This window comes from Haemaphysalis longicornis, unplaced genomic scaffold (assembly GCF_048455015.1).
Source record: "Haemaphysalis longicornis isolate Haplotype H1 unplaced genomic scaffold, Haemaphysalis longicornis Haplotype H1 scaffold_9, whole genome shotgun sequence".
Taxonomy (NCBI): Eukaryota; Metazoa; Arthropoda; class Arachnida; order Ixodida; family Ixodidae; genus Haemaphysalis; species Haemaphysalis longicornis.
Window position 1 is genome coordinate 65952451 of NW_027526460.1, and position 27181 is coordinate 65979631.

General features: G+C 47.4%; 1 protein-coding gene across 1 annotated transcript; it reads left to right on the plus strand.

Annotated features, from left to right (window-relative positions):
* Positions 1-539: 539 nt before the first annotated feature.
* Positions 540-26891, plus strand: LOC144151579 (kinesin-like protein KIFC1). The gene is made up of 15 exons (XM_077682685.1): positions 540-688; positions 3347-3381; positions 3968-4078; positions 4796-4940; positions 7706-7872; positions 8584-8681; positions 11227-11383; positions 13624-13791; positions 16107-16226; positions 17312-17587; positions 18346-18516; positions 22530-22668; positions 23960-24099; positions 24537-24686; positions 26662-26891. The coding sequence occupies exons 1-15, from the start codon at positions 679-681 to the stop codon at positions 26701-26703; spliced, it is 1929 nt and encodes a 642-aa protein (XP_077538811.1). The 5' UTR covers positions 540-678; the 3' UTR covers positions 26704-26891.
* The last annotated feature ends 290 nt before the right edge of the window (positions 26892-27181 follow it).

A 27181-nucleotide genomic window follows, 5' to 3' on the forward strand; every position in this document is an offset into this window, starting at 1 on the left:
CAAGCTCAGAAGTGTTTCTGACAGAGCCTCTTTCGCGATGGTCGATCTCCTCCACGAACGGCCCGGACCACTCGAGGGAGCTCCCGCTGTGGAAGCTGTCGCTGCTGTCACCGGAGTACGGGTTCATGGTACACGTTGCGGCCGCGAGCCCGAGCTAGGCAGCGGGTCGGCCGCTTTTTTTGCCGAACAACTGACCGCACGGGCCGCCAATCATGAGCTGAAAGCGTGTCGTGTCGAAAACACACGGCTCACTACGACCACGGGTTACCGTAAAACACAACAGCCATAAACAAAACGCCGATCAGCATGCGATCAGCCGATCAACAGAGCCACGTGATAATGCCCATAGTTGCAAACATTCTTGTTCTGCTCGTGTTGACTTTCGAGCAGCGGCAACTCTTGAATTATCTGTATAACGGTTGTGTATTCAAATTTAATTTTAGAATTACATAAAACAACTAAAAAAATTCTAAAACAGCGAGAGTAGTTTTTTTTGCTTTTTGGCGTTATTTGGAAAGCGACCAATGGTAGCGCTCTCAGCACTAACCAATAAAACGACAGGCGGTGCCGGAATGGCCGCAGAATTTTAAACTGCGGAGCCGTGGAGTGTAAACCGAGTGGAGCAGTGCAAGTAATTCCAGGGACACACATAGAGGAGACTGCACATTCACACTTCTAATGAGCCAACGTAAGTGTTTCGTTATCGTCTGGTTTATTTTAAAGCGTGCACGGCTGGTTTTTACCTACGCCTGCTTTCAAAGCGGCGAGCGAGGAACGATGCCGGCCAGCCGGTGGACTAATGCGGTGGTGGTTTAGGCTACTGTACCGTCCTGCTGTGACGCTAGCAAAGCATATTTGTGGATGAATTGGTGTCTAATTTGCTATTGTGGGCTTGACGTCTTTTGTTCTTGCCCAGGCAGGTTTTGCAACTTCGTGTTTGGGCTCTTGGCGCCGGTCAGTTTTGAATTGGCTCTGTTCCCCGGAGCTTTCTTGCGCAGGCTGTGCCGTTCCAGTTTTCGAAATCCCTACAAGTGTCCCAAGTTTGTGCTTGGAGAGTTGTGGGGGCGTGTTTACCTCCCAGTGGATTAATGACGTTACCTTTCGCCTCGCTTGGATAATGCCTCACGCGTTTGAAAACAGCACGTCCCGTGAACAATGTAGGCTTCCCACCGCACGTGCCTGCTAATTCCATCGTAAACCACGTTTACGTAGCTATTAGTTGAGCGAAAAAATTTTCCTTTCTACCTATACGTCTTCAGTAATTCGCCTCTGTAACGGCAACCAGTGAATCCGGGTCGACCGGGTCTTCGAGACCGTGTTTTTCAAATATATGCCAGTTTCGTGCCGTGTTCATACGAAAACGAAGTTTCGCTGCACTACGAGCAGATTAGTATGGCTAATATTTGAAGTATTTGCGAAACGAACGAAGCGTTGCTGTGCCGACTTCTTCGCGCCGCGGTTTCCAAGCCTGTTTACCTTGCCACGCCTTTCGACTACGGGTGGCTCTCCTGTTACGGCCTGTTTCGGCAGGTCTGGACGGTCGGCGAATTGCACCATAGTTTGCAGTACGCGCTGGTGACATTCTCGCCTGCACCTTTGGGGTTTCGTCAGTTTTCTTTGCCAGGGCGCCAATATTTGCTGCCATTTTGATTTTAAATATTCGCACACTGTAAAAAATATCATTTCAGTGGTTAATATACAGTACGGTTTGTTGAGGGCGGGGCGTGCTGGTTACGGCCGAGAAGATTCGGCTGTTGCGTTTGTTCAAGCAGGGTTTCATTCAGCTGTCTCGGATGTCTGAACTCCACTAAATCTAATTAGGTGTTGGTCATGAGGTGGTTGATACTGCACTGAGCATCTTAACAAGGGAATTGAGTTGAGCCCTGCTTTGCGAGTGAACCTTGTTGAGCAAACGCATAACTGTAATGGAGGTTTCAAAATTGGGTGTGTTGGTTTCAATTGAAGGGGGCTTGCCCAATCGCATTCTTCTGGGATTTACCACTTTCGGATCAGTGGGTTTAAAAAGCATCGTGTACCAACACCAGAAGGTTTGCCAATATATAGACATGTTCCTAATGTCCTAGTTTATTTCTTTCAGGAATACATCGCTTTGTTGTTGAAGTTAAAAACGTTCTGCAGGAATTCAGAGAATTGTCTACTAATGTGTAGCATTCTTACGCCACTTGTCTTGAGTGCGAGTTTTTTGCATCCAAATTTTTTAGTATTTCCAAATTTCGTTCGACCAAGTATCTCCATTTATGCTGATATAACGATTAAAGGTGGAACTGCTAGATGTAATAAACCCCAATAAATCAAACCCACGAAATAAGATGCGGGCACAAGAAATAGAGTACGTGGCACTTGTCTGTTATTCCTTGTGTACACATCTGTTTTGCTTGTAATTTTTTCCAACACAAAACTATTGTTCATGCTATTCTGTTTCCATTTATTGTAAGATGTTGTAAAGGTACAGGGCATGGTTATTATTGCAGAAAGAGGCCTCGAAGTGTGGCACTGGGGAGGAACCTTTTGTAAATTAACAATGTAGTTAATCGTAGCAGCAATCGCAACAGAAGGAACTTGCAAAATGGGTAGTACCATATTTTCCAGTGTATAAGTCGCATTTTTTTTTTTTTTTAATTTTCGGCGGTGCGTGGCGGCCGCATGTGGTCCGCGCTCGAAAAGGTGCCTATGTGTTGCGTGATGTCATTGCACATTAAGAGACACAGCTCTATGATCTAAATGAATGAATTATTTGTTAGCGAGTTGGAGGAAGAAGGCTTTTTTTTGTTTTGCCTAAACGCAGTCTGTAAGTACATGCCATCAGTGTGTATCAAAAACCAGTGTTAAGAAGTTAGTTCTGTCTAGACTTTGGACGGTAGAGGTGGCGGTCTTAGTGGCTACGGTGCCATGCTGCCAAGCTCAAAAACAAGTTTGATTTCGGCCGTGGTGGCCAATTTTCTCATAGAGGTTAAAAACGGAAACTCACCTGGGCATCAAGATTTTTGGGCATAATAAAAAATCTCCAGGTAGTGCAAATTAATCCGCAGCCCTTTACTACTTGCACTTGATAGCTTGGGTGTAGCACTACTATGTTAACCCCCCAGATTCTAAAATTTAGAGGCTGGCAAACATTCCAGCTTGCTGGTTAGGTAGGGAAATTGTGCATTCCAACCAAACCATGGAACTCGAAGAGTAGTGTCATAAGTAAGCCAGAATCCTGTCCAGAATCCAGAACATTATATGTACACTCTTCCAACTGGCCAGTGTCTTCCACCTCTAATACTTTCTCCAAACCGTGGTCTGTGTAAGTCCTCTAAACTTGCCCCAATTTTTCTTCTTTCAGCACAAGAGCCGCTGCCTGGTGAGGCAGACCAGAAGGTGAGCCTTTCTTTTTACCAAATGCCGTCCATTTCGCAAATACAGTCCAACATCGATGACAAAATAACCACTTTGAACTGTTGCTACAATGTTCAAACTGGCGCTGAAGTTTCCTGTAAATCTGTGCTTGAAAACCAAAAGGACTAGACTAAAAACCAGGCTGCCTCTTTTCTGTTGACTGGGACGACATTTCTGGTGCCACTATTCCAGAGTAGATGCATAATAGCATGCTCCTTCTTTGTATGATTCAGTGCATTTCACTGCACTCGCTGGAATTGTCAGTTGCATTATCTTTTGTTCTTGCACAGACACACGAGCAGTGCTGCTTAGCACTTCAATCTGTATGCCAGGTAGTCTTAGTCAAAAGTCACTTAGCCACACAATTCGAAGCAAAACCTTAACTTCAAGTGTTGCCAAATTACTCAACGACAGAAACGAGTGCTCTTGCCACTTTTCTGGCGTACAATATTTGTCCCATTCGAGGGAAAAGCGTGTGTATTGAATTCTTTGTGTCCTATTAACTCCTTCCTTACTTGGCCTGCAAACTTGTGGCCAAGACTGTACGTACTTGTTTGCTTTCCTGCAGGCTGCCAACCCAGCACAGCGGAGGCTTCGGTCTCCCACAAAGCGACCAGCAATGGCAGCGGTGGGTGGGCTGCGCCGCGTGGCGAGCAGCATGTCAGTCAAGGAAAACCAGGTAAGCTACATCTATGCCGTGCCAGGCGGGAAATTTAAATCTGTGTTGACGCACTTTCAATGCAGCTTTATTATTGCTTGTTTGGTAGCAAGCGGTTGTGTTTATTTGCCTACGAACTGGCGAGTAAAACGAATCTGCTGCGGATTTATTGTATTGTTCTTTATGTGTGGAATTTGGAGGGAGGCATTGTTGTGTATCAAGCGTTTTTAAAGCTGCTTACCAAAGCATTCCAGGTGCATTTTGTTTCCACCCATAACACTGTTTTTCTGAGGCTTTTCTTTGTAAGTCTACTCCACCCATCATTCCACCCACAAATATTTGTGCAAAATTAACATAGCTTTATTGCTTGTACTCAAGTGTAATATTAGTCGTCTAGGTGTTTTTTTTGGGGGGGGGGAAGAATATAGGCTTCTTTTTTTCCTTAGTGCACCTACTTACTCACATACTACAATTTTGCACTGGGCTCGCATATCCTCTCCCCACCCCTTAAATCTTGTGCGCTTCTCACGCGAATTTTTTTCAAGCGCTTGCTTAACGATGTTTTAGTCTCTATTGTGTTTGTCGCAACCTGCACTTCCTCGAACTGTTCTCAAACTGCATGACAAGATTAATGCGGCGCAAGAATACCACTACCTACGTGGCAATTGACAATTCTCAAAATGTGCATCTTTCTGGGTCCCTCTCGGCACTTGCATGATCGGGTGTTGTTGCTTGCAGCGCCTGGCTGCAGCCCCAGTCCAGGCAAAGCGCCCTCGGCCAGGCGGCCCCATCCCAGTGCCCCTGGGGAAGTCTCGGAGGAACATTGCCGGCTCTGCATGCAACGTCCCAAGTGCTGCTGCAAGCACCGGTGCACGGCCCAAAGGTGAGACAGCTGCCATGTTCAAGTCGTGCTACACGTGCATAGCCTCGTGTACGGAGTCCCACATGCTATCAGTTACGCTTACTTATGTTTTTGTTGTCCGGCTGCACCGAAGCGAAGGGAACGAAACGAAGCAAGTGTTTTCCTCCCCTTTCTTTTGTACGCCGCGCAAGCTGTCCGATTTGATAGGGAGAGCAATTCACCCTGTCGTCGCTAAACTAAAACCTCTTTGATCACCTGTGTTCTGCATCTAATTCGACGGTTCCCGGAAGCTTTACGTGAAGAGGTAAATGCTCGCAGAGTAAACGCCGTGGCATTCCCTTCGCCAGAACTTTAGGGCACATTCTCCCTCTTGCGACTTAGCACGTTGCGTGGTGGCACCGCAAAGCAATGAGCCGGCCGTCACTTCTCGTCGCTTTGTGACGGCGAAGCTGATGACTCTCGGTCCGAATTCCCTCGACATGCGGTGAGGTCGCAAAACCTGATAGCCACTCATGGCCACAGAGTGATCCGACGTAGCCGGAAGCAAAACGTTTGTTTACATCTGGAATTCCCAACGGCGTAGGTCGGGCCAGCAAGCAACTTCACGTGCACGTCCGTTCTTTGCTCACTGGCTCCAGTGCACGTGTGCACGAATCAACGAACAGTGTGGGACTCGTCAGTGTAGATAAGCGCGTTTCAATTGTAAAAGCGAGTAATCTTTGTATTAGCTATATGGGTGGGTAGCAAGACGGTTGGCTGACGTGCAATCTTTTCGTACCTCAATCGGTGAGTAGCAAACACCGTGGAGTTCAGAGGCGTCGGAACTTTTGTCTTTGAAAAGAAGCGGGATTTGACAGTTGGGATGCGAATGTTGTGGCACAGTGCCGAGGTTGTGGCATGAAAGCAAACGTGTGTTTCTTCCTGCAATGTAATGTTGAAAAGAGCCTGCTTGAGTTCGTTATTTTTGGCTCCTCCCGCCCCCTGCAACGCTTTCAGCACTGTTCCAGGTTAGGTAGTAGCATGCACTCTGGAGTGGTTTCTACCTGTTTTGTCACGCCAGTGGAACGTATTTTTCTTGGAGTGCAAATGGTGCAAGCACCAAGGAAGTCGTACAGGTCAGGTAGCAGCTCCGTTAAACGCAGTTGCATCATCGCTTGTTGTAGGTGTGAGCACCACCTCATCACGCGGCGTGCCAGAGCCCCAAGTGCAAATGTACCTTTACTGTGCGTGTCGCTTTCTTGACCACTTTTTCTCCGCTTGTTTACTTCCTATCTGTATTGGAGCACAAGTTTGCTCCAATGAACCGTTTTTGTTGAAAGAAAGCTGCATCGTTCTTGGCTACGGGGCAATAGCATGCTGTTGACTTTTATGCTGAAAGATCTGCTCACGCTTGTCAGAATCGAGTGTTCCTGGTGTAACATGCAAGAGGCCACTTTCTAAGTGATGCCCTGCCCTCTTTTTGGGTCTTTGTGCACTCTACCCTCTTTCATAAATGCATTAATCTTTCTTTTTTTTCCCTGTCGAAAAGTGCACTGAGTTGAGTCATTGGGTTAACAAACTGATACTCACTGGCCTATGTGGCTGCATATAGATTTGTAGCGGCAAGATGACAAGGAAATTGAGTAACTGACATGGGGAACTTCTGGCTCAACTTCTTTCAGCAAACGGAACTTCACTTTATCTCGCCTTCTTTAGAACGAACATGACATTGAATACGCCGGTTCGTGTGCATGTTTGGCTTGGCGGGGTGCAATGAAGCCAACAAGCTTTAAAAATGAGTGTCTCGGAGCTTCACAATGCATGTCAAGCAGTGGATCGTCCTTTGTTAATCATTCAAAAAAACTTGATTTTATACGCTAGACAGTAAAATTGTGCTCGGAACTGAAGGGAATAATGAATGCTTTGATGTTTCAAATGTTGGTCACACGCCTGCGAGATTCCCACATACCTCAGTGAGTGGATATCTAGTCACTGTTAGTACAGGTTTTCCCACTCAATTTAATCCAAATTCAATTTAATATAATCCAAGTGCCAGCAAATTTAATCCCATCACCAGTCAAATTAATCCAGCTGTTGTTAGGTTGGTTCTTCAGGAACGTTTTGTGCGAAATCAGGCACAGTTTTGAGGACTTTGTTGCGCGTGGCGTGGTGAAAACGTGGTGTTCCTTGATCCATATGTGCTAACTATCTTATGCAAACAGCTTCATGGACATTTACAAACACGCACCGACCGTTGCTGTGAGCTGATCGTCTGCGAAAGCGCCGTCGATAACACACGTCAGAAGTATCGTCTGATCTTCGAGTTACAGTGCCTTCAGAAGCTCCTTTGATAATGACACATTACTTAAATGCCCTTTGCATTCTGATTTTCAATAATTGAGTGCTTTTCTGCGGCGTTAAGCATTATTTCCAAATTATATCATCTGCGAGATACTCGAAAATATTGCCTGCTGGCGACAGAAGTGTCATCTGCTCGCGAAAAAATACGCTGACAAATCTGCTGGGGTAACGGTACGTGAGCAGACGATACTTCCAACGATCTCGCAGACGATCGCCACACACCACCTACAGATCAAACGAGATCGCTCTCCTGGTCTGCGGGTGTTAGTTAATATCCATTTAGCTGCACATATATTTTGCATGTAAGGCATCGAGGAATACCACGTTTTCATTCTTGGATTAAATTTGCTGGCGATTGGATCAAATTGAGCGGGAAAACCTGTACTTTTCCCGTATTGCACTGCTTTGAGCTTGAAATGGAGTGCCCTTCCTTCTTTTCCGAGCAGCAGCAACAGCATCGGGAGCGGTGAGTGGATCCACAGCAGCCCTGGCACCCTCTGCAGCCAACAAGCGCAAACCGTGGGACCTCCAGGGACTCATCAGGGACCTGGAGGAGCGCATGCAGGGCCTGTCTGGCGAAAAGGAGCAGCTCAGCCAGCAGAGCAGCGTCCGGGTAAGCCCGGCACTTGCTCCCGCTCTGCACCGTTGCAGCAGCCGTCCACTTGCATCTTCCGAATCACTCGCACTAATCTCAAAGTAAAGAGAAAGACTTCTTTATTGCAGCGGATAGTTGTAGCCTAAATGTGCAGTGTGGGCGATATTCTGACGTGTCCATTTCAAAGATGTGCTCTTCATGTTTCTTTGAAGTTGCGACGTAATCTCGTCCAGACGGAAAGCTGGGCGATGTTTTGTGCCTTTTGCAACGTGGACTTAAACCGACATGGCGTGAAGGTTGAGGTGTAAAAAAAAAAAAAATGGGGCACTACCCTGTTCGTTTACCCCTCAGGCTTAATACTGTGTTGGTTTTGCGCCTTTTTGAACGTAGATGTAGTTTTAGTTGCAAGGTATCTGATGTAAGCAAACTAACCCGTGCCTTCTGACTAGGCAGATTTCATGCATAATCTGCTCTAATTACAGTGCTCCCTTGCTGAGATTTTCTGAAAAAAAAAGAGGCCAAGTAAAGATGTATGCAGTACTTGTGTTGATCTTGCGTAACTGTACACATGTTAGTTAGTTCTTTTTTTTTTTAGTTTTGTTTGCCACTGTGAGGAGTACTGCAAGCCTGAAATCGGCATGTTCTCCAGTGGCATCGTATCACTTCAACTCCCCCTCTGCTCTTCCTTCTCTCGACCAATCCCTCCTTGGCTTTCCATGCGCCTTTCAGCTGCAAGAGGTGGAGAAGCTGAGTGCAGCCCTGCAGGCAGAGCAGGAGAGGACCACGCAGCAGGCTGCCACGATAGCAGAGCTCGAACAGGACCTCAGGTGGGTGGCGCCCTTCTTGCTGGGTCCTCCTTGCACCGGCAATGCCTTGTTTCCGACTTGCTTGCTCATTCAAACTCTTAACTCGGTCGCTCACAAACGCTGAAAGGGACCCTGCAACACTCTCCGAGCAGTGCAAGTAAACCTGCACAACGTTTAGCTTACACTTCCAGGAATACCTGAGCCAAACATAACACGTGCGTGTGAAGCGGTGAGCACTCAAATCTCCAACTGCCCTCTCTTCAAGTCTCCTCATTATGCACCCCTGGCGTGGCTTTAACGAAGTCATTGAGGCCATGGCTGTCCGATTGGCTGTCATTGGTCAACTTCGCGACTGATTTCTCATATTTCCTGTGACGATCTGCCGTCATCAGCACTGTGTATTAACCTCTTCTATGCCAGATCCTGTACACACAGCTTTGCCATTTATTTTGCGTTTTGAGTGCGTGCGGAGTTTGAGTGATGAGCTCAATACTTTTCTTTCAACCAGACCACTTGACAACAAACATTTATTGTTTCAAAAATTCATTACCAGCCCGAGCGCGTGCTTGCGAGCGGGCAGTCATGCCGGCTTTTTTGTGGCACCAGACCAGAAATGGCCCCTTCATGTTGCAGAGAAAAGGAGAAAACTCTCCAGCCTGTGATATATACCGTATTTACACGATTGTAAGACGACTCGAATGTAAGACGACCCCCCCCAAAATCGCATCTCAAAAAAAAAAAAAAAAAAAAAAAAAGGTGCGCATTTTACACAAGGGAAATTTATTCACGTGGTTGCGGAGGATTACTCATCGTCGCTGGAGTCGTCCTCGCTGGTGCTGCTGCCGTCATTGCTGCTGCAGTCCCACAGCACGTCGTCGTCAAGTGTGAGTCCACACTTCGCGAACGACCGCACCACGGCATCGCGTGGTACGGCCGCCCATGCGGAGAGGACCCACCCGCACACAGTAGCCAGGGAGGCTCTCCTCACACGCCCGCTTGGCGTAAGTTCGCGGCTTCCTGACGAAATGACGCCAATGACGCGCCCGCTTAGAAAATTGTATCACAAAGAGAAGCTCTTCCGTCAACTACCAATACCCCCCTACGGCGGCTCTTCCATCGATTATCGGCGCTCCCTCAAGAGCCGTGCGCTCGTCATAAAGGCACTCGTAATGCGCGCAGTAGATGCTAAAGAAAGAAAAGCTTTTGTATAAGCACGCGGAAAACTATGCGCTTTGGGTTGAGCGGGAAACTATTCGAGATGACAATCGAAGCAATCGGCAGCAGCCACGCGCGATCGTGATTAAAACAACATGGCGGCTGACGGAAGCAGCCGCTCGCAATTTCCGTGAGCGCGTTACTCGCTTTCACGAAGCATTTTGTTCGTCTCTAACACGACCGGCTTTATCGTCGGGGTCTGTAATAAACAAAATGAGTATTAGCGAATCCCTTTATTCAATGCACGGTGCAAACGTAGCCACTATCGTATCACGTTGCTTAGTACACTTCCGAACGCGATAGTGGGAGGTTAGCCGCTCTAGGTCCAACTTACAAAAGGTGCATCATTTTTATTGACGCCAGAATGTATGAAATGGTTACCGTAACCATGGAAATGAGCGTGCAAAGCCGTTCACACCTCGAAGCACCCCTGATTTCTTGTCTCTCCTGTCGTTGCAAGCGGTACATGGTTCGATTTCGATTCTAAGACGACCCCCCAACATTGGATTGTCAAATTTGAAAAAAAGGGTCGTCTTACAATCGTGTAAATACGGTAGAATGCCGCGAGCCGCCCCCCTCTCTGAGAGAAAGCGCGCAGCTTTTGTTGCGTAGTCCGTGGTCGAGTTGAGAGGAAACAAGTGCATTAAAGATACCCAGGTGGTCAGAATTAATCCAGGGCCCTCCACTACAACGCACCTCATCGCCCGCGTAGCGTTGGTGCAGTAAGCCTCATATTCTATTAATTGCTGTTTAGATGGTATTCACAGCCAAGTTTAGTGGGCAATTTCTTAGATTGGCAACACCGGAAACGTCATGGCGGGGCCTGCTGTCCCTGCAAATGCACATCGCGCCCACAGCCCACAGGAAACAAACGCTGGCATAAGTCGTCTGCCCCGCTTAAACCCGATTCTTGGCTGTGGCATCAACTCGTATATTACCCGCACTCGCATTATGTAGTGGTGCTTTCTGCCCTCGAGAACTTCGCATCAGCAGAGAATGAAACGGTAAATGTGAAAGAAAGCGGCGCGTTGTGTTCGCCTGCAACCACGAATGTCAACACAGGTGTGCTCTAATGCATGGCTGAGCACAAAAACCAAGCAGTGCTTCTGAAGGAATGTTCCACGTGTACACACCGATTTATATACAATGGCAGTGTTGCATTTTGGCAGCGTGTTGCCAAAAAGTGCACTGAAAACTGCTTTTGTGTGCCTCCGCTGGCCTCGTGTTTGTGCTATGGCGGTTCTTCTCTTTGCCTTGATGCAGCAAGAAGTCGCCCCTTGCGTTACATTTGTGGTGGTGTTACAGTCGAGTAAATGCGGTAGTCCCATTTTGTTCCCTCCCCTCCCTCCAGCCTGTGGAAGAGCAAGGAGCAGGCAGCCTCCACGGAGCTCAGCGCTGCCAAGCTGCAAGTGGCCACCCTGCAACACTCGGTGACTGCACTGGACCACTCTCTGGCGGAGGCCACTGGCGCCCTGGCAGGTCTGCGCTCGGAGCGGGCTGCCCTGCTGGTGAGCGATGCACTGATCACTGCTTTGAAAAGGGTCGTTTTGACGTTCTATGTTTGCAAAGGAAATTGCGTGCCCTTCCACCCTGTGAAGGATGACCAGCAAGGCTGGGCGCAGTCCAAGGAGTGCACGACACCAATTGCCTTTGTTTGTAATTTCCAATCGAGGATACTTCCCAGCTAATTGGCTGAATGAAACTTGAAAGGATTAGTTTTATTCAAGCGGACCAACGCGAGGCTGTCTTCCCTCTCTTCCATATAAGCCCACGTATGAACAGCAGGCAGAATTCCAGAACTATAACTTCACTGTGAAGTACATACTTATGTGAAGTAGACTAAACCTGGCTACATGTTGCAGCTGTGTTAGCGGTCCATTTCAGCGATTTTTTTTTTAAGATATTTGAATTTCAATTTATTTCCAACGGTGTGAAATACATACAAGTTAGTATACACACAAGGGTACCAAAGTCAACAGACTGCAACGGGACCCTTGATTAATTAATACAAAATAAAGAATACACAGAAAGCAGCAAAACAAAAAAAACAGTAGCTTAAAACAATGAACATAGCTTAGGCAGCGCTAAAGTAGAATAAAAAATGTGAAGAAATTGGTTAAACAAAAAATGCGAGAAAAAATACATGTTGCACATTGAATTAGTATTGTGCTAGCAAACAAGGTAAAAAGGTTGACAGCAAAAAATACATTAAGTATACCCTTGCATTACACATACCATCTAGCTGAACTCTGAAAACTTGGGCAATGAAATGAACAGTAACATAGCAATACAGATAATGAAAACAATACATTCATCATTTCAAGAATTGCGTTTTTAGCAAGTGTTTGAACGAAAAGAATGATGATGAAGATTTTAGTTCTGCTGAAAGACTATTCTGCTGAAAAAGCGGATGTCATCGGACCATAGTTGGTACGTACTATGGGTAATAAGTAATTTTCGTTGGCTGCAAATCTGGTGGATTTGTTATTTTGTAATAGTTCCCTGTCAATCAATTGGTACGGTGCATTAACACGCAGTTGAAACAAAAACGTGGCTATGTTGTAATAGAATAAATTTAACCGATATGACGTTCTGTTGAAGCAAAACACGGGCGTTAGCACAGAATGAGCTGTTAGTAATGATTCGAAGAGCCTGATTTTGAATATGTTGTAACGGTGCCAGATGACAATCGTAAGTGTTACTTACATTATGTTGAGAACTACAGAGCATTCACGGGATACTGAAAGCTGAAATTTTTTCGTATTGATGCAACACGCTGGTTGGACATCCACTTCCATTGTGAGAGTAGCTATGTACAGCTTTGCCATAAAATGCCTCTGGGCCTTTACTTCATTGCGAGAGATGTGGCAATAAGCATGTGACTTGTGGCAGAAGTCAGCTGTTATGTGAGGACTATGCAGCAAGATGAGTCTGAAGGAATGCCTGTTCTTAGCAGAGCTGTGAGCTCACACTGACACTTTTTCCTGTTTGTAGTAGTCCAAGAGTTGGAAGACCCAAAACTAGTCTTCAATGACTTGCTGTGCACTGCCATCAACACTTCAAAGCAAAGCAGTGAAAAGCATTCACTGGTGATTGGTAGAGGAATTTCGCAAAAAATAATGGTGGCCCAATTTGCAGTTGGCCACGACAGTTTGCGTGTGGTTGTCTGCAACTCTGCTTTGAGGTGAATCCTTGATGCGCATCCAGGATTGTTGATTGTGCTCATTCGTTCTCTGCTGTTTCGTTGCTGTGGGACAACTTTTGCCTTCTTCTCTGTAGGTCTTGCAGTTTAACAAATAGTCCAGGAGTTTATTTTTGGATTAGACTCGTTTACATTCCTTCTGAAAAGCAGATTTCTACTTTGAAAGGTGCAAGTTCATGTAGTACACACTAACCTTCACTTATTCCGGTCACCATTTGTAAAGGAGCGGGGTTGACCACGCATTGTCGAGATCGGGGTCTGATTCGCTTATCTGATGAACGGACAAGTTCATTGTAGTCTTCATCACAACTGGAGGTTGACCAAGAATCTGTTTCCCGTCACTATTGCTCCCATCATCTTCATCGATGCATATATAGCCAGCAGCCCGAACATTCATCACTGCCAGTTTTGACAGAGGAAGAAAGTTTGGCACTCACTCTGCCTGCCACCTGTTTAACCCAGTTGGAATGTTTCCACTTTTCCACTGGTGTCGTGATGAAAACTCCTGTGCGACTGATAGCGGGCATGTGTGGTGGCCTCGGGCAGTCGGTGCAGGAGTCCCTGGAGTCCCAGCGCTCCACGTTGACGGCCGAGAAGGAGCGGCTGGAGTCGGCCCTGGCTGCCTGCCAGGCCCGGTTGGCAGAGCAGCAGGAGCAGCTCGATGCTGGGGAGCTCGAACGCCGGCAGCTACACAACACCCTCCAGGAGCTGAAGGTGAGGCGCTCATTTTAAGGCGAGAGCTTTCTTAGTGGGACCGATGGTGTCCTGTCAAAGAACTAATGCGTTTTCCCATAAACCGGTTCATATTTTGATATAAGACGGCGTAAATTTATTCAAATTCAATTTTATGTAGTTAACTAACCTAACAACAACAAAACCTCAATCAGTTTAAAAATATCTTCTATACTTTTTGAGTTACTAGACTAATTACCTTCACAGAGCCGTCCCAAGATTAAATAATTAAGCAAGAAGTCAACAAGACTTTTACGTCAGCATCACTAGGAAGGTCTATTCTGTGCAATGAAGCTATTTGATTATTGCTTTATTTCCTTCAGGTATCCAAAAAAAAGTTCCACTTTCTTTTTCATATGAAACTATTTCCGATTTCAAAAAGGTGAAACTTTTTGTTCTTTCTTTATGCCTAAAGGAGGTAATGCAATCTAATAGCTTCCTTGCACAGAATAGACCTTCGTGGCGATTCTGACTCAAAAATCTTGTTGACTTCTTGCCAAATTAGTTAACTATGCTGAATGCAAGTTTCAGGTAATTGGTCTTCTAACTTAAAGTATAGAAGGTATCCTTAAACTGATTTCAGTTTTGTTGTTAGAGTGGTTAGCTACATAAATGCTTCTAACTTGATTCCATTTGGTCCATAAATAAAAAGTTGTTTTACTTGCCACATCGCCCCTTAAAAATGTCTTTCCATCAATGCATATGTGTTTAGAGGTAAAGCAGACTTTCAGGGTATCGGCGTAAGCTTGGACCTTTCTAAGCTGGCTTCCCCACATTGCCTGGTCTGCAGTGAAGCATGGCCTTTTACGGAGGGAGTATGATTACAGAAAGCGCCTGCAACTCTTGAAAGCATCCCGATACAAATTGCAAGACGATAAGCCGCAAAGACGACTCTGTATGCATGAAACGGAGCTTCTATTGTGTTAAATCGGTCAGTTAAAAATCGCGAAAAAGGAACGTTTCTGGATAAGACAATACAGGCATCGATCATGGAGAAGAGTACAATAGTATTCCTTTCTCGTGAATCGCATATCAGGATGCATTTAGATTGTTCGTAGATGCATTTATGCATTTAGATTGTTCGTAGATGCATTTACTTAGTGTTTGTGAGAAATTGTTGCTTTTGCGCTTCTCTCGATCTTTGGAAAGGGATAGAGTGATTAGTCTCACTGAACGACAGTGGGGTTGGGGTTGTCGAAGGCCAGCACTGGCTGGTCGGAAACCTTTCCCATTTCAGTCGTGGCGTAATGGCCTTGCGAGTCCTCTGTCCAATGAGATGTCCAGAAAGTTTGTTGTCACTGCCAAGATGTCTACTTTGAGCCAGTCGGGGGCTCGCTCGAGCCATACTTTGTTTAACGACCTTGGGTGGAATTCTCTTTTTTGTCCGTTTCATGTCTGTTTCAGTGTACGAACCCAGTTATCTGCGCTAGCTACAGCAAAGAAATGATGCAAGTCCCTTCCGTGAGCTCTCTAAAAGATGGTGTCGGAGCCGTGGTAGGCTTTTGTGCACTGAAGCATTGGTTTCACTGGTCATTCCCAGACTGGGGTCATGGCCCTGTTCACACGTTCCCGGTTCATATGAGTACCCCGTTACTACGCTCTCAATCGCGAAAACTAAAAATGCCCCTAAGCGTTGTGTTTTTTTCTGGTAAGTCTGTGCAAAAGTTCAAAAATTTTATCCAGCTGCAACTGGATGACTCGTTTTACAGCGAACAAAAAAAAACGTGGCGACGTGCGTGCTGACTGAACCTCGGCACGCAAGGCGCAATAAGCAGGCTCCGAGCGATGGTCATGCTGCCTGGGTCACCGTAGCGGCTTTCTCGCAGTGCTGGGCTTGCGGGAGTCACTTGGTCACACGGCTGCTTCTAGCCAATGTCGCCTGTATAACGACGTGCCAACGTGCGAAACGCTAACCTTGGAAGAAATAGTCATGGCCGAATCGCACCATGAAGCAGCACCGGCGCTGGACGTAGCCTCTGACAAAGATGGCGGCGAAGGCAGGGAGGAAGAGGTGGCATCTCCGGCGGCCACACATGCTGAGGCCGTAGTCCGCGTGGAAGCGGTGCAGAGTTACTTTTTTGCGCGAAGGACAATCCCAGTGCGGACAAAAGTTGGAAATATTTAGAAATATAGCACTTGCTCTGAAAGGGCCACAGCATGCGCTAGCAGATGGTGACAGACGTGTACAAGTGAAAAAGGCATTAAACGGTCAGGTTTGTCTCTCGATTGTTTTTTTGAAGTGTCAGTGAGGTTCTGCTGCATGCTGACGACTGTGGCTGCCTGCTGCCTGGGCGCAGGGCAACATCCGGGTGTTCTGCCGGCTGCGTCCGCTGCTGCCCTCCGAGCGTCCCCCTCAGCAGCCCTTCCTGGCCCTGCCAGACCAGAGGACTGTTGAGGTGCTGCGCACGGACCTCGAGGTGGGCGCCTCTCTCCCCCTCCACTGCCTGCTTGCCTCCTTGGGCACGCCAGGCTTCTGTGCTCAAGACAGGGGCCAGAGATTTGGTAGCCTGCTCCCAAAGGCTGCTGCAAACAATGTTACTTGGTCGTTCTTGGTTGTCGCAACAAAAAAAGAGGGTCATTACAAAACGGCAACATTTCAGAAAACAAGGGACTCTAGCAGTGCACAGCTGGGCTTCAAGGCCAGATATTTGGTAAGTGGTTTCGGGAGGGCAGTGTATATACTGGTAGGTAGTTTGCTGTCATTTCTTGTTAAAAAAAAATTAGGGGCATCACAGGCTATAATATTGCTCATAATTTGAAAACCCGGGGCTATGGCTGTGTGCAGCTAGGCTTGCTTATCGAGGGTTGAGTAGGGCCACCTTGGATGCATCTGCATGATCAAGATGGGTAAAGGTGGAACTTCTGAGGCACGAGCATGTCATTGGCTTACTGTGAAGGAGGTGAAAGGCGTTCCAAAAGCCTCCAGGTGCATGACCCTGTGCATTGTGGGTAACCCTGTGGCTTATGGTGAAGAAGCAGTTAACGAAGTGACATGCATATATGAGTATCGCTGAATCAAATACTGCGGCGTCTGCTTTCCTCCCATTTGTTTTTGGTCTTTTTTCTGGGAATATCGGGTTATGTTGACAATGCTACGAGACAAGAACAGTCTTCAAAGGGCACTGAAAAGTTTCGCCGTTTCCCCGTCAAGCTTGCTGATACAGCAAGCGAAAGAATAAGTGTCAATGGGCTTTGTGTAAAATACAACCCAAGGTAGCAGAGCATGGCCATGCTCTAGTAGCAAACACTAACCAATAAGAACGCATGCTTTGCTGTATCAGGTGTTGCGGGAAGGCTGGCCCCCAAGCACGGAGTCCGCACTGTCGAGTTGGTCGAGTGACCGAGTCTCTTTGCTTCATGTGACAGTGTGGCTTAAGGAGACGCACTCATTCACGGCAAATGACCGGTGCTGGCTACATGTCTCAATCCTCTTCAGAGGGAGAATGGTGCTGGCGACTGCTTTCCTTCCAGTGGCGGCAATGCTTTGCACCCCCTCGTGCAGACGCAGCGGCAGACGTCGCAGGAGTTCAGCTTCGACCGGGTGTTCCCCTCGGGCGCCAGCCAGGCGGAGGTGTACACGGAGGTGTCACAGCTGGTGCAGAGTGCCCTGGACGGGTACCACGTGTGCATCTTCGCCTACGGCCAGACCGGGGCGGGCAAGACGCACACCATGGAGGGGCCGCCCGGGGAGCTCGCCCTCGAGGACGACCAGCGGGGGCTCATTCCCCGAGCTCTGCACCAGGTCTTCCAGGTGGCGCACTCGCAGCCCCACTGGACGGTGCGTCCCTCCTCCTCTTTCTCTCTTTCCTCTTATCTGTCTGCTCGCACACTAACTTGTCTTTCTTTCTTTCTTTCTTTCTTTCTTTCTCTTCCTCTTCTTCCTCCTCTCCCTACCTCTTCTGATCCTGCGAGGTGAGGGTGGATGTAAGCCGCTGTCAGTAGCGCGTCTCTACCGGGGCTCTCAAATATGCCCTGTATGCACGGCTAGTCGGGCCATATAATTGGCTTTTGGCCACTCCACTTCTTTTAGAGCAGATTACCTCCATTCAAACATTGGGTAATTTCAAAGGAAAGAAAGTTTGTGGTTACTCCCCCATATCTCTCCCTCTCTCTCTCTCTCTGGAGGAGCTAGGTGGTGGATTTGTAATGCATGCATGTACTCCTTGAAATGCTAGGAATCGGACAATGCGAAATCTCCTTCCCAAAGTCCTCTGTAAATATGTGGCTTCCCAGAAAACGTAGGGGTGGGCACTGCGCTTCTTTTTTGGATGCAAGTTTACATTCAAATGGGGTCCCTGCTATTAATTTTGCTCTGTCAGCACACTGCTGGACTACGCTGCAGTTACAAGTCTCGCTGTTACAAGGAACACTTAAAAGCACATTTTGCTCGTAGAATGCTCGAAACATGGCCCTTCTGCCTTTCCAGCTCAGTGTTAGGGAAGCGTAGCATTGCTGAGGAGTTGGTGCATGGCCATGGGGAAACTGTCTCCTCCCTCACGGAGGATCCTGATTGCACCCCTTTCCCCCCTCGTGCAGTACACCATGGTGGCCAGCTTCGTGGAGGTGTACAATGAAACCCTGCGGGACCTCCTGGCCACCCAGCAGCCCCAGCAGCAGCAGGCCTCCCTGCAGCTCAAGATGGCCCACAAGGACGGGCCCGTCACCGTGGCTGGCCTCACCGAGGTCCCGGTCACCTCCGCCGAGCAGGTCTGCACTCTTTCTTCCCCTTCCGCACTCGCCCACCGGTGCGGGGAGGTCGAGTAGGATTTTTAAGGCGAAAGCTATATTACTCCAGGTACGCACCCAGAAAGCGGCTCACTCCATCAATCCGACCTCCAAGGTCAGTCAAGGTCAAACCAGCGCCTCGCGCGCTTAAATGGAGTTCTACAGGGTGCGGTTTGGAGGGGGGTATAGGCAAAGTAAATACGCTTGCTGTCAGAAAATGATACTAGGAGGCTCGGGCTGCATGAAACTTCACTGCTCATTCGTGCTTGCAGCACTGACTGCACTAAGCAGCGTCTGTGTTTTGTCTCGCAGTGCAATTGTCTGCACATTCACTGCACACTCTCAGTGCGTAAGCTGGGCTTTCACTTGACCAACTTGATTTAACCGCGTTCAACTGCAGCAAAAGTTTTTAGCTTTCACAAGTGTCAGTTGCAGTTACTAGGAGTATTGACCTCCAAGCAACCCTACCTTCTGTCGCACGTCGAATCTGTCATTCAAAGCGAGTTACGTTAGACTTGACCATGCAGGTCTATACGGTGAAAGAAATGTCGGACACCAGTGTTGGCTAGCGAAGTTGCACAATTGCAAGATAACAGCCTAAATGCTTCTGTAGTGTGTTTGCCGTTACAGTGAAAACAAAACGAAACTTTTTAAATAAAACAGTGTCTCGCTGTTCTCGGTGGCATGAATACACCTCGCAAGCATACACAAGTCTGCAACAAATCCTACTTTGATAGCAGCAATGTGGCGTACCTTTGCAGTGGCGGTGTTTCCATCTTTCCTTTGTCTAAAAAGCTTTCCTGAACGTCGCTCGACAAACTTCTCTTCGGTTCTTTGTGAAACTTCCTTGTTTTGTGACAGGCCACTGCTGTGGAGTCTACTCATTTGATTCAAAAGTTACTGAAAAGGTGTTCTCGGAGCTCATTAGCTCTCCTAATGCCTTCTGCGTCAAATGTCATTCGGCATTCTCATGTATCTCCAAACAAATTGCATTAGCAGGTAACACCATTAGATCTGCAGTGTGACAGGGGAGTTAGGTTTCCGAGAGTCCAAGAGTCCTTGGATTCAGAAGACCAGCTAAGCACAGGTAACATCATATCTCTGTACTGTGGCCCACTTTTCGTGCCAGCTGTAAGCAGTTATTTCCTCCAGTTCCTGCTCTACGTGCGTCTACAATACATTAAAGCCCTGTTGGTACATACCCTTCGAGGATGTGCTTTTAGTTAAAACAACACACTGTATTTTTGTGGAGTATGTGGTCTCCGTTCGAAAGGAAAAGACCTCAGTTGGAACACCTTAAACCTCTCTGACAGGGCCCAAAGACGTGTGAAAGTGGAATTTTTTAGATCCACCACCCTTGCGCATGCTGCCACAACGAATGCTGGCAACTATGTTGGTGAGCCGAGCAGCAATATACTTTCAACTGTTTGTGCTGCTGAGCCCAAGGACGCGCTTTCGATTCCCAGCTTCTACGGCTGCTTTTCTGATCGGGGTGAAAAGTGGAGATGCCCATGTTGGAGATTTTCCGCACGTTAAAGATCCCCAGGGTGTCAAAATTAATCCGGAGCCCTCCACTACGGCACGCCTCATAGCCCTGGTGTAGCGTTGCCGCATTTGCAGCCTTGGAATCGATAACCAAAACTAGTGTACGCGAGGTAAAAATAGGTACCGTATTTTCTTGCATATAACCCGCCCCTGCATATACAGTCTAGTCCACTTATAACGATATCCAAGTGCCAAGAAAATCCCATCGTTATAACCGATAATCGTTATAAGCGGGTCGAGAAAAAAAAAGCCACAAGAGAGATCAAAACATTTTATTAGCATGCAAGTGAGGTAGTGCAACTACTCGTTTGCAGAAAAGCCATAGTCAGTCAGCTTTGAGTGCTTCACGCGAAGCTGACGCACATCTTTTTCGAGAGCATCTAATTGCTCCAGGCGATTAGATGCTCGCCGCAGCGCCGCAGGCGAATCGGCCATGGCGTCCGAACGTTCAGTCCGACTCCGCAGTGAAACTGGTGAAATGTTGAACGGAGGCAGATGCGGAGAAAAAAAAGCACTCAGTTCGGCGCGCAGAAAAGGCGAGGGAAACTTCCGAGCTGCGAGCAGTGCGAGCCGAACTGGTCGAACCAGCCGAACGTTGGTTCGGCCGGAAGCGCGGACGAGGCCAAAGCAGCGGCTCCGGGAGGGGAGTCGGGAGGAAAAGTTGCTCCTCCTCTCGCTTGGTGCAGTCGACTCGTTTTCTGAGGGGTAGACGGGATGCAAGGCGCGTCGCGTGCTCTCGGCGCCGAGTGCCGGCGCCAGCGCCGGCGGCAGCTCGCATTTTCGGCGCACGCGGTAAGCGGATTCAATCGCTATATCCGATATCGCGGCTCGGGAGCATCGTAATAAGCGGGTTATTTTACCATAGAAAGCATACAAAATTGGACGGTGCAATCGTTGTCTATCGTTATATCCGATATATTGTTATAAGCGGTATCGTTATAAGTGGATTCGACTGTAGTCCGCACCCCCACTTTCAGTCCGCCGAAAAAGAAAAACATCCTCGCGTATTGCCTGCACATTTCATACAGGAAATGCTGCACTGTAGCTACTGCTCAAGCAACGCATCATACTATGTAGGCAGAACAAGTGTATATTTAGCAAGTAGAATACACTAACCGCAAGACGAAAGTCGTGATTCACTAATAAAATTCAGTTGTATTTTTCTTTCTTGTTTTTTCGTCCTTGTCCTTGTCCTTGAATGTTTTGTGCAATCGCTGCCATTAAAGGCTTACTCAGTGTTACTGCAAAGGAGCTTTACGGCACAATGCGCATTGCTGTGAAGCTGCACTAAAGGGAAAAACCCCTCGTATTATGCGCACCCCTGCTTTGCCAGTGACATTTTCGCATTTTTGGTGCGGGTTATACACGCGAAAATACAGTACTTAAATACCTAAAATAGTGATATAGTGCAGTGTTTTCTGTTCCTTTATGTGGTTTTAGAATTGCGCATTGAAAACAACTTTTGGTAGTGTCTTGTTTAGAAACAACACGCCGCCGCCTTTCAGTTGAGTGCCAAATTGAAATGATTTCCCGCAATTTGCTGAAAAAATCCTTGTGTTTACCCCACTATACAAAACGCTGGCTTTCAATGAGCTTGGACATAGTCTGCTAAAATCAATTGTCTGTCCCTTTTATTAAGGGGGACATAACTCTTAAAACAATTTCTTTTAATTTTTAACTGAACTCTAAGACTTGTCAGTCTTGCTGCTTTTTCCCCGCGCATTTCAAATATGCCATTATTTTCCGAGTACGGCAATTGCGTAGTTACCAAGATGATGAGAGATAATTTGTCGTTTTTAAAGGAACAATGTTGGCCATAAAACTAATCTGTCTTCCAATACTGTGAACCCTGGTGAGTGCAATAAGATAATCTGCTCTTTGATGCACCACTTGGAACTAATTTTACTGCTCATTAAACCTTCGTGTTTGAAACGGGCACCCTAAATGGTTCCTTGCTGCCACTGGTGCCACCAAAGTTTAATGAGCTGTAAAATTAGTTCCAAGTGGTGCATCAAAAATCAGATTTTCATATTGCACTAACCAGGGTTCATACTACTGGAAAATATAAACATTAGTTTGATGACCAAGTTTTATGACTAACACCAACATGTCTATCGTTCCTCCGAAAGAGTAATTATCTCGGCAAGTAATTGACTTGCACAGAAAACGAAGGCATATTCGAAATCGGTGGAAGAAAAGCAGCAAGACTTGCAAGTTTCAGAGTTAACTTAAAAATTAAAAGATTGTTTTTAAGAGCAGTGTGTCCCCTTCCTAGGAGGTTTTCTCTGTTGTGTGTATGCGCAATTTGTGTAAATGTCTCGGCACAGAAGCTGTTTGGCAAAGCTGGCCATGCGAGTAAGCCAACTTGCCGGTGCCTGTGCTTCCCCAGGCAGCACTGATGCGAGTCCCCTTGCCCCCCCCCCCCCCCCCCCCCCCCCCCACCCCTGCAGATCACACAGCTCCTGCGGAGGGCCCGCAAGAACCGGGCGGTGGCGGCCACCAAGTGCAACGAGCGGTCGTCCCGGTCCCACTCAGTCTTCCGCCTGGACATCGTGGGCCAGAACACGCACACGGGCCTGGGCTGCAGGGGTGGGTGCTCGGCTCTGCTTTCCCAACGGGCTGTCTTCAGTGGCACCCGAAGCGAAATTCCACTCCCTCTTAAATACGAGCCTGGAATTTCCTGTCTGCACCCACCACCCTCTATACACGGTGTCCAGAACGGCGCCCTGCCTGCAGCCATGTCGGACGATGCGATGTCTCTCGGCATTGCTGGCCTTTTTGGAGGCGTTTCTCGCCATGGCCTTTAATGGGCGGGGCGCACTTTTTAAGGCGAATTGTGCAATTATTTTGGAGTCTTGCTGTGAATTAGGAACTGTAGGAGGATTTGTAACTGGGCTAGTTGGTTCATTGCATGAAATTGAACAGCGCAGGGATGTCACTAGGAGTAGAGGTGACAAACACGGGCCCGTGTTTGTCGCCTCTACTCTTAGTTTTGTCCCTGCGCTGTTCAATTTCATGTGAATTAGGACATCTGGGATATGTATATTGTGTGCCAACCCCCAGAGGCTGCCAAGTCCCGAAAAATAGCCCATAGAGCTTCTTTTAAAGCACTGTTCTGGCTGACGCCCATGGCCAAACTTGTGTTTGCGCGTTTCGTGGCTGTTTGATTGCTTTTTTTTTTCTTTCTATTTGTATGTACACAGCAACCATGTATATCAGGGGTGGCAATGTGCGGCCCCCAGGCCACTTGCGGTCTGCACAAGTGAACTGAGACGGGCTAGTTAGTGCATGATGCCACTTAAAAAAAAACAGCGCCAAAAAACAATACAACAGGGAGTAAAGAGTCGGCGCAGTGGTTGTCTTTACTCCATGTCGTATCGTTTTTTGGCGCTGTTTTTCTAAGTGGCCACTCGCGGTTTAGAAGTATTATGAGGCCCCCGGCACGACGTCAGAACTCCCTTCCCCTTGCCTCTTCTGAAGGACGACACAGCAATTCCAACATTAAATGGGGTTAGGCGGGAACAAAGAAATCCTCCTCCTCCAGTTGGCATAGCTTAACATCACATATAGCCAGATAACGTCCCCACTACCTTTCTTTGCACCGCTCCAAAAAGAATCCACAACTCCCTCCCCGTTTCTCTTCCCTATTTGCTGTGCAGCCCTTGCCGTGTCTGCTTCGTACCCCTGATATAAATGGAATTGCTCTGAGCTGTTGGTTGCCACACTTTTATCCCACGAGCACGTACTGGTTCGTTCGCACACAGATTAGTGGGCAGTTTTAGTTTCATGTGCCTGCAGAGTTCACGTATGCAAACGTGAAAAGTGCCCCAGACAACGTGTGACGGCGCACTCTTCGACCCCCCCCCCCCCTGTGTCCCAGGCCGTCTGAACCTGGTGGACCTTGCCGGGAGCGAGCGCCTGTCCGAGTCCCAGTCGGAGGGGGCCCGCCTCCGGGAGGCGCAGAACATCAACAGGTCGCTCGCCAACCTGGGCAACGTCATCCTGGCACTGTCCAACAGGGTGGGTAGGGGAGGGGGCACGTACCTGTCTTTCCCACTGCCGCAAGGTGTCGGCCTGGTGTGCTGGTTCTCTGGTCGCACTGGTAGCTTGAACGGAGGATCCCTCCCTAGTGGAATAACAGCCCCTTCACGAGGCATCGGCAGCGTGAGCTTACGCTTGAAAGGCTTGAACGCTGCCCTAAAAAGCACCCAAGTGGATTGCAAAGCAAAGCGCCAAGGTTGCAAAGCACTTTTGCAAGTGCAAGGCAGAAACAAGGCTTCTCAGCCATTTAGCCAGACATTCGTGCTTTGTTAAACCTCTGTTTGTGTTTGTCTCTGTCTTTCTTTCTCTTTGTCTCCCTCCATGATTGCTGTTTATAGGTGGTAATTGCCAACTAGTTATTCTTCCTTTTCGTTAGTCTCTGCTTCCTTTGTGTTGGCCCCCTGGACATGGTGCAGGCGGACCACGTGCCCTACCGCAACTCCAAGCTCACCCACCTGCTGATGGACAGCCTTGGTGGCAACAGCAAGGCCCTGATGCTCCTCAGCATCTCGCCCCGCGAGGAGAACATCGGCGAGACCATCAACTCGCTCCGCTTTGCCACCAAGGTGAGCACCCGAGAAGCTGCGAAACGTCCGCGAGAGGCAGTCGACAGCGCACCCGGTGATCCCCTCGGAGCATTGGCTGCTTTCTGCCCTTTGAAGCAAAGAAACACTTTCACAAATGGTGTTACCATTCTGTGGCCCTCATTGACCCGAGTCCCACTGTAGCGCTTTCACCGCTACACAATGTTTGTGAAGCACAGTCATGCAACTGAAATGGGGCAGTTTTTATTGGGTGAGTGTGTGGGGCATGGGTGCTGTTGTGCATGGCCAACTTGTGGCCTGGCCTTGCATTCATAATCTGTCATTCATAATTCGTAGAGCTATTTCGGCATCAAAAAGATGCCTAATGTGGCTTAAGGGGAGACGCGGGTCTTAGAATACCGAAGTTTGGCCAAAAAGTCTTTTTTAAAATCTCCATTTTCGGAAAGTAGAGCTATTTTTTTTCTCCGTCCAGCCAAATATCCAGACCCAAGAGTACGTATCTGCGCCATATCAATTTGTATCGCCCACATCTGCTGAAATCGACAGATTTGTCGTGAAAATGTTTTTTTTTTTTTTTTTTGCCGTTGTTGTTGTTGTTGACGACTTGTTCCCCGCGTTCTACTTGAGCTATGGCGTCCGTGAGGGTGCTTTCCTACGGTGCGTGGGAAGCATATTCATTCTGTTATCAACAATGCCACGTCGGGTCCGCCCGCATCCCAGTGCTCGCTTCCTCGTCGGCAGGTTACCATACAGATGAGCGATTTGAGACGGGTAAATGTTCGCACTGTGCACAACGTGCAGTGGTGACGTGATATCCGAGTAGATTAATCAGTTATCCCACCTAGCCAAGCGCGTGGATGTCGCAGAATGGTGTGGTGCATTCCATTACTACTCCCTCCGTTACAACTTATTGCGTGTGATGCGAATCGACGTGGAGCTGCTTTGTTACGTTACTGCTTCATTTCTGGCAAGCAATGTTCACAGCTGTGGTACTCAATCGTCACCTAAGCCCTGTTTGTCAATTAGTGACGGCATGCTGCCAACGGCATGTAAATAGAAGCGGCTTTCTGGCTTTGCTTCTTTTCAATTTTTTTTTTTTTTTTTTGCCAAGTGCCTTTCGTATACAAAGGATTTTATAATTTTCCCATCAACTGATTTTAGCAAACTTGGTGTGCTCGTGTTTAGCCAATAGCAGGCTACATGCTAAAGAGTTTCTTTATCTCAGTAGATAAAACTGTTACTTCTACTAAAACTTCAACTGCGATTTTCTCGTCTTCACTTTTTTTTGCGTATGTGCCTAGGCTTAGGCGTTTTAAGGTTGTCTTTTTTCAAAGGATTTCTGTGAACGTTATACCGTTGAATTCGGAAGGAAATGAAATGCATGCTGATGCTATTTTTATTGGCTCACTATGCCTCAGGTAAATGTTGTGAGTAACAATATGACCTCGAGTTTTCTTAACACCGCACTCTGCTTAATTGAGGTAATTTTAAGGTAATAAATAGTATCGGCATGCATGGCACGTCCTAACCTGCAAGTACACGCCATTTACTTTTTAAAAATTTGACTAGAAAGCCCCTTAACAGCCCGTAAGAAATTACTTGGTCAGGCTTCGGTATTTTCTTTAACTCAAAAAATAATTGTGCCACTTCAACACTAATTACATCTTTGAAATGAAGGCAAAACACACATGCACAGTGATTTTCATTATAAACGAATTAATAAAACATTACTTCAAGACCTGTGTCTTAAACCTGTGCCAGGACCAGTACTCTCCATGCATCTTCACATAAACAGTGTTTTAAACAGTGTACTTGGCTTTGAAATTTAGTATCAGCGCTCCCCTTCCTGCACGTTATTCCAAGCTTGCTGCCAGGTTTTGAGAACCCTTCAGGGCCTCCTTGTGCTTTGATTGCATTCATCTCTGTGCATCGGGCAGCCTAACTGAACCACCTGAATGTAAACCGTGGCTTGAGACTTGTCTGTTCGCTCTCCCAGGTCAACCAGTGCCACATCGGGACTGCCAGGAAGAACATCTGAGGTCACTGCCTGCGACCAGAAAGGCTCCACAGTGTTTTTAATCGTGACTTTTTCAATTTTTTTTAAGAACCCCCTTATTTTAATATGCTGACAACACAGCTTTGGCTGAGCACAGAGCTACAATGCATGGGATATATTTTAAATGTTTTACCACTTCATTGTAGGCAAGATTTAGCAAGAAGCGCAAATTGGGACAGGTGGGGTGGGGGGGGGGGGGGGGGGGGGGGTGAATTGTACATTGAAGTGTGATCGGGCCTGATATAATGCATCCTGTCAGCTGATATGTTGAATGACCCTGTGCAAATAGACACCATTCGTCAAGGCGTGCTCGTTTTATACTGCTCGTAACTGTACTTTTATTTTTTGACTGAACTTTTGTGTCAAGAGAGTGAATTTGACTTCAGCTGCATTGCCACTTCTATTGCATGCCCCATTTAGCAACTGAAGTGTGTTTGCACTACTACAATGTCATATTGCC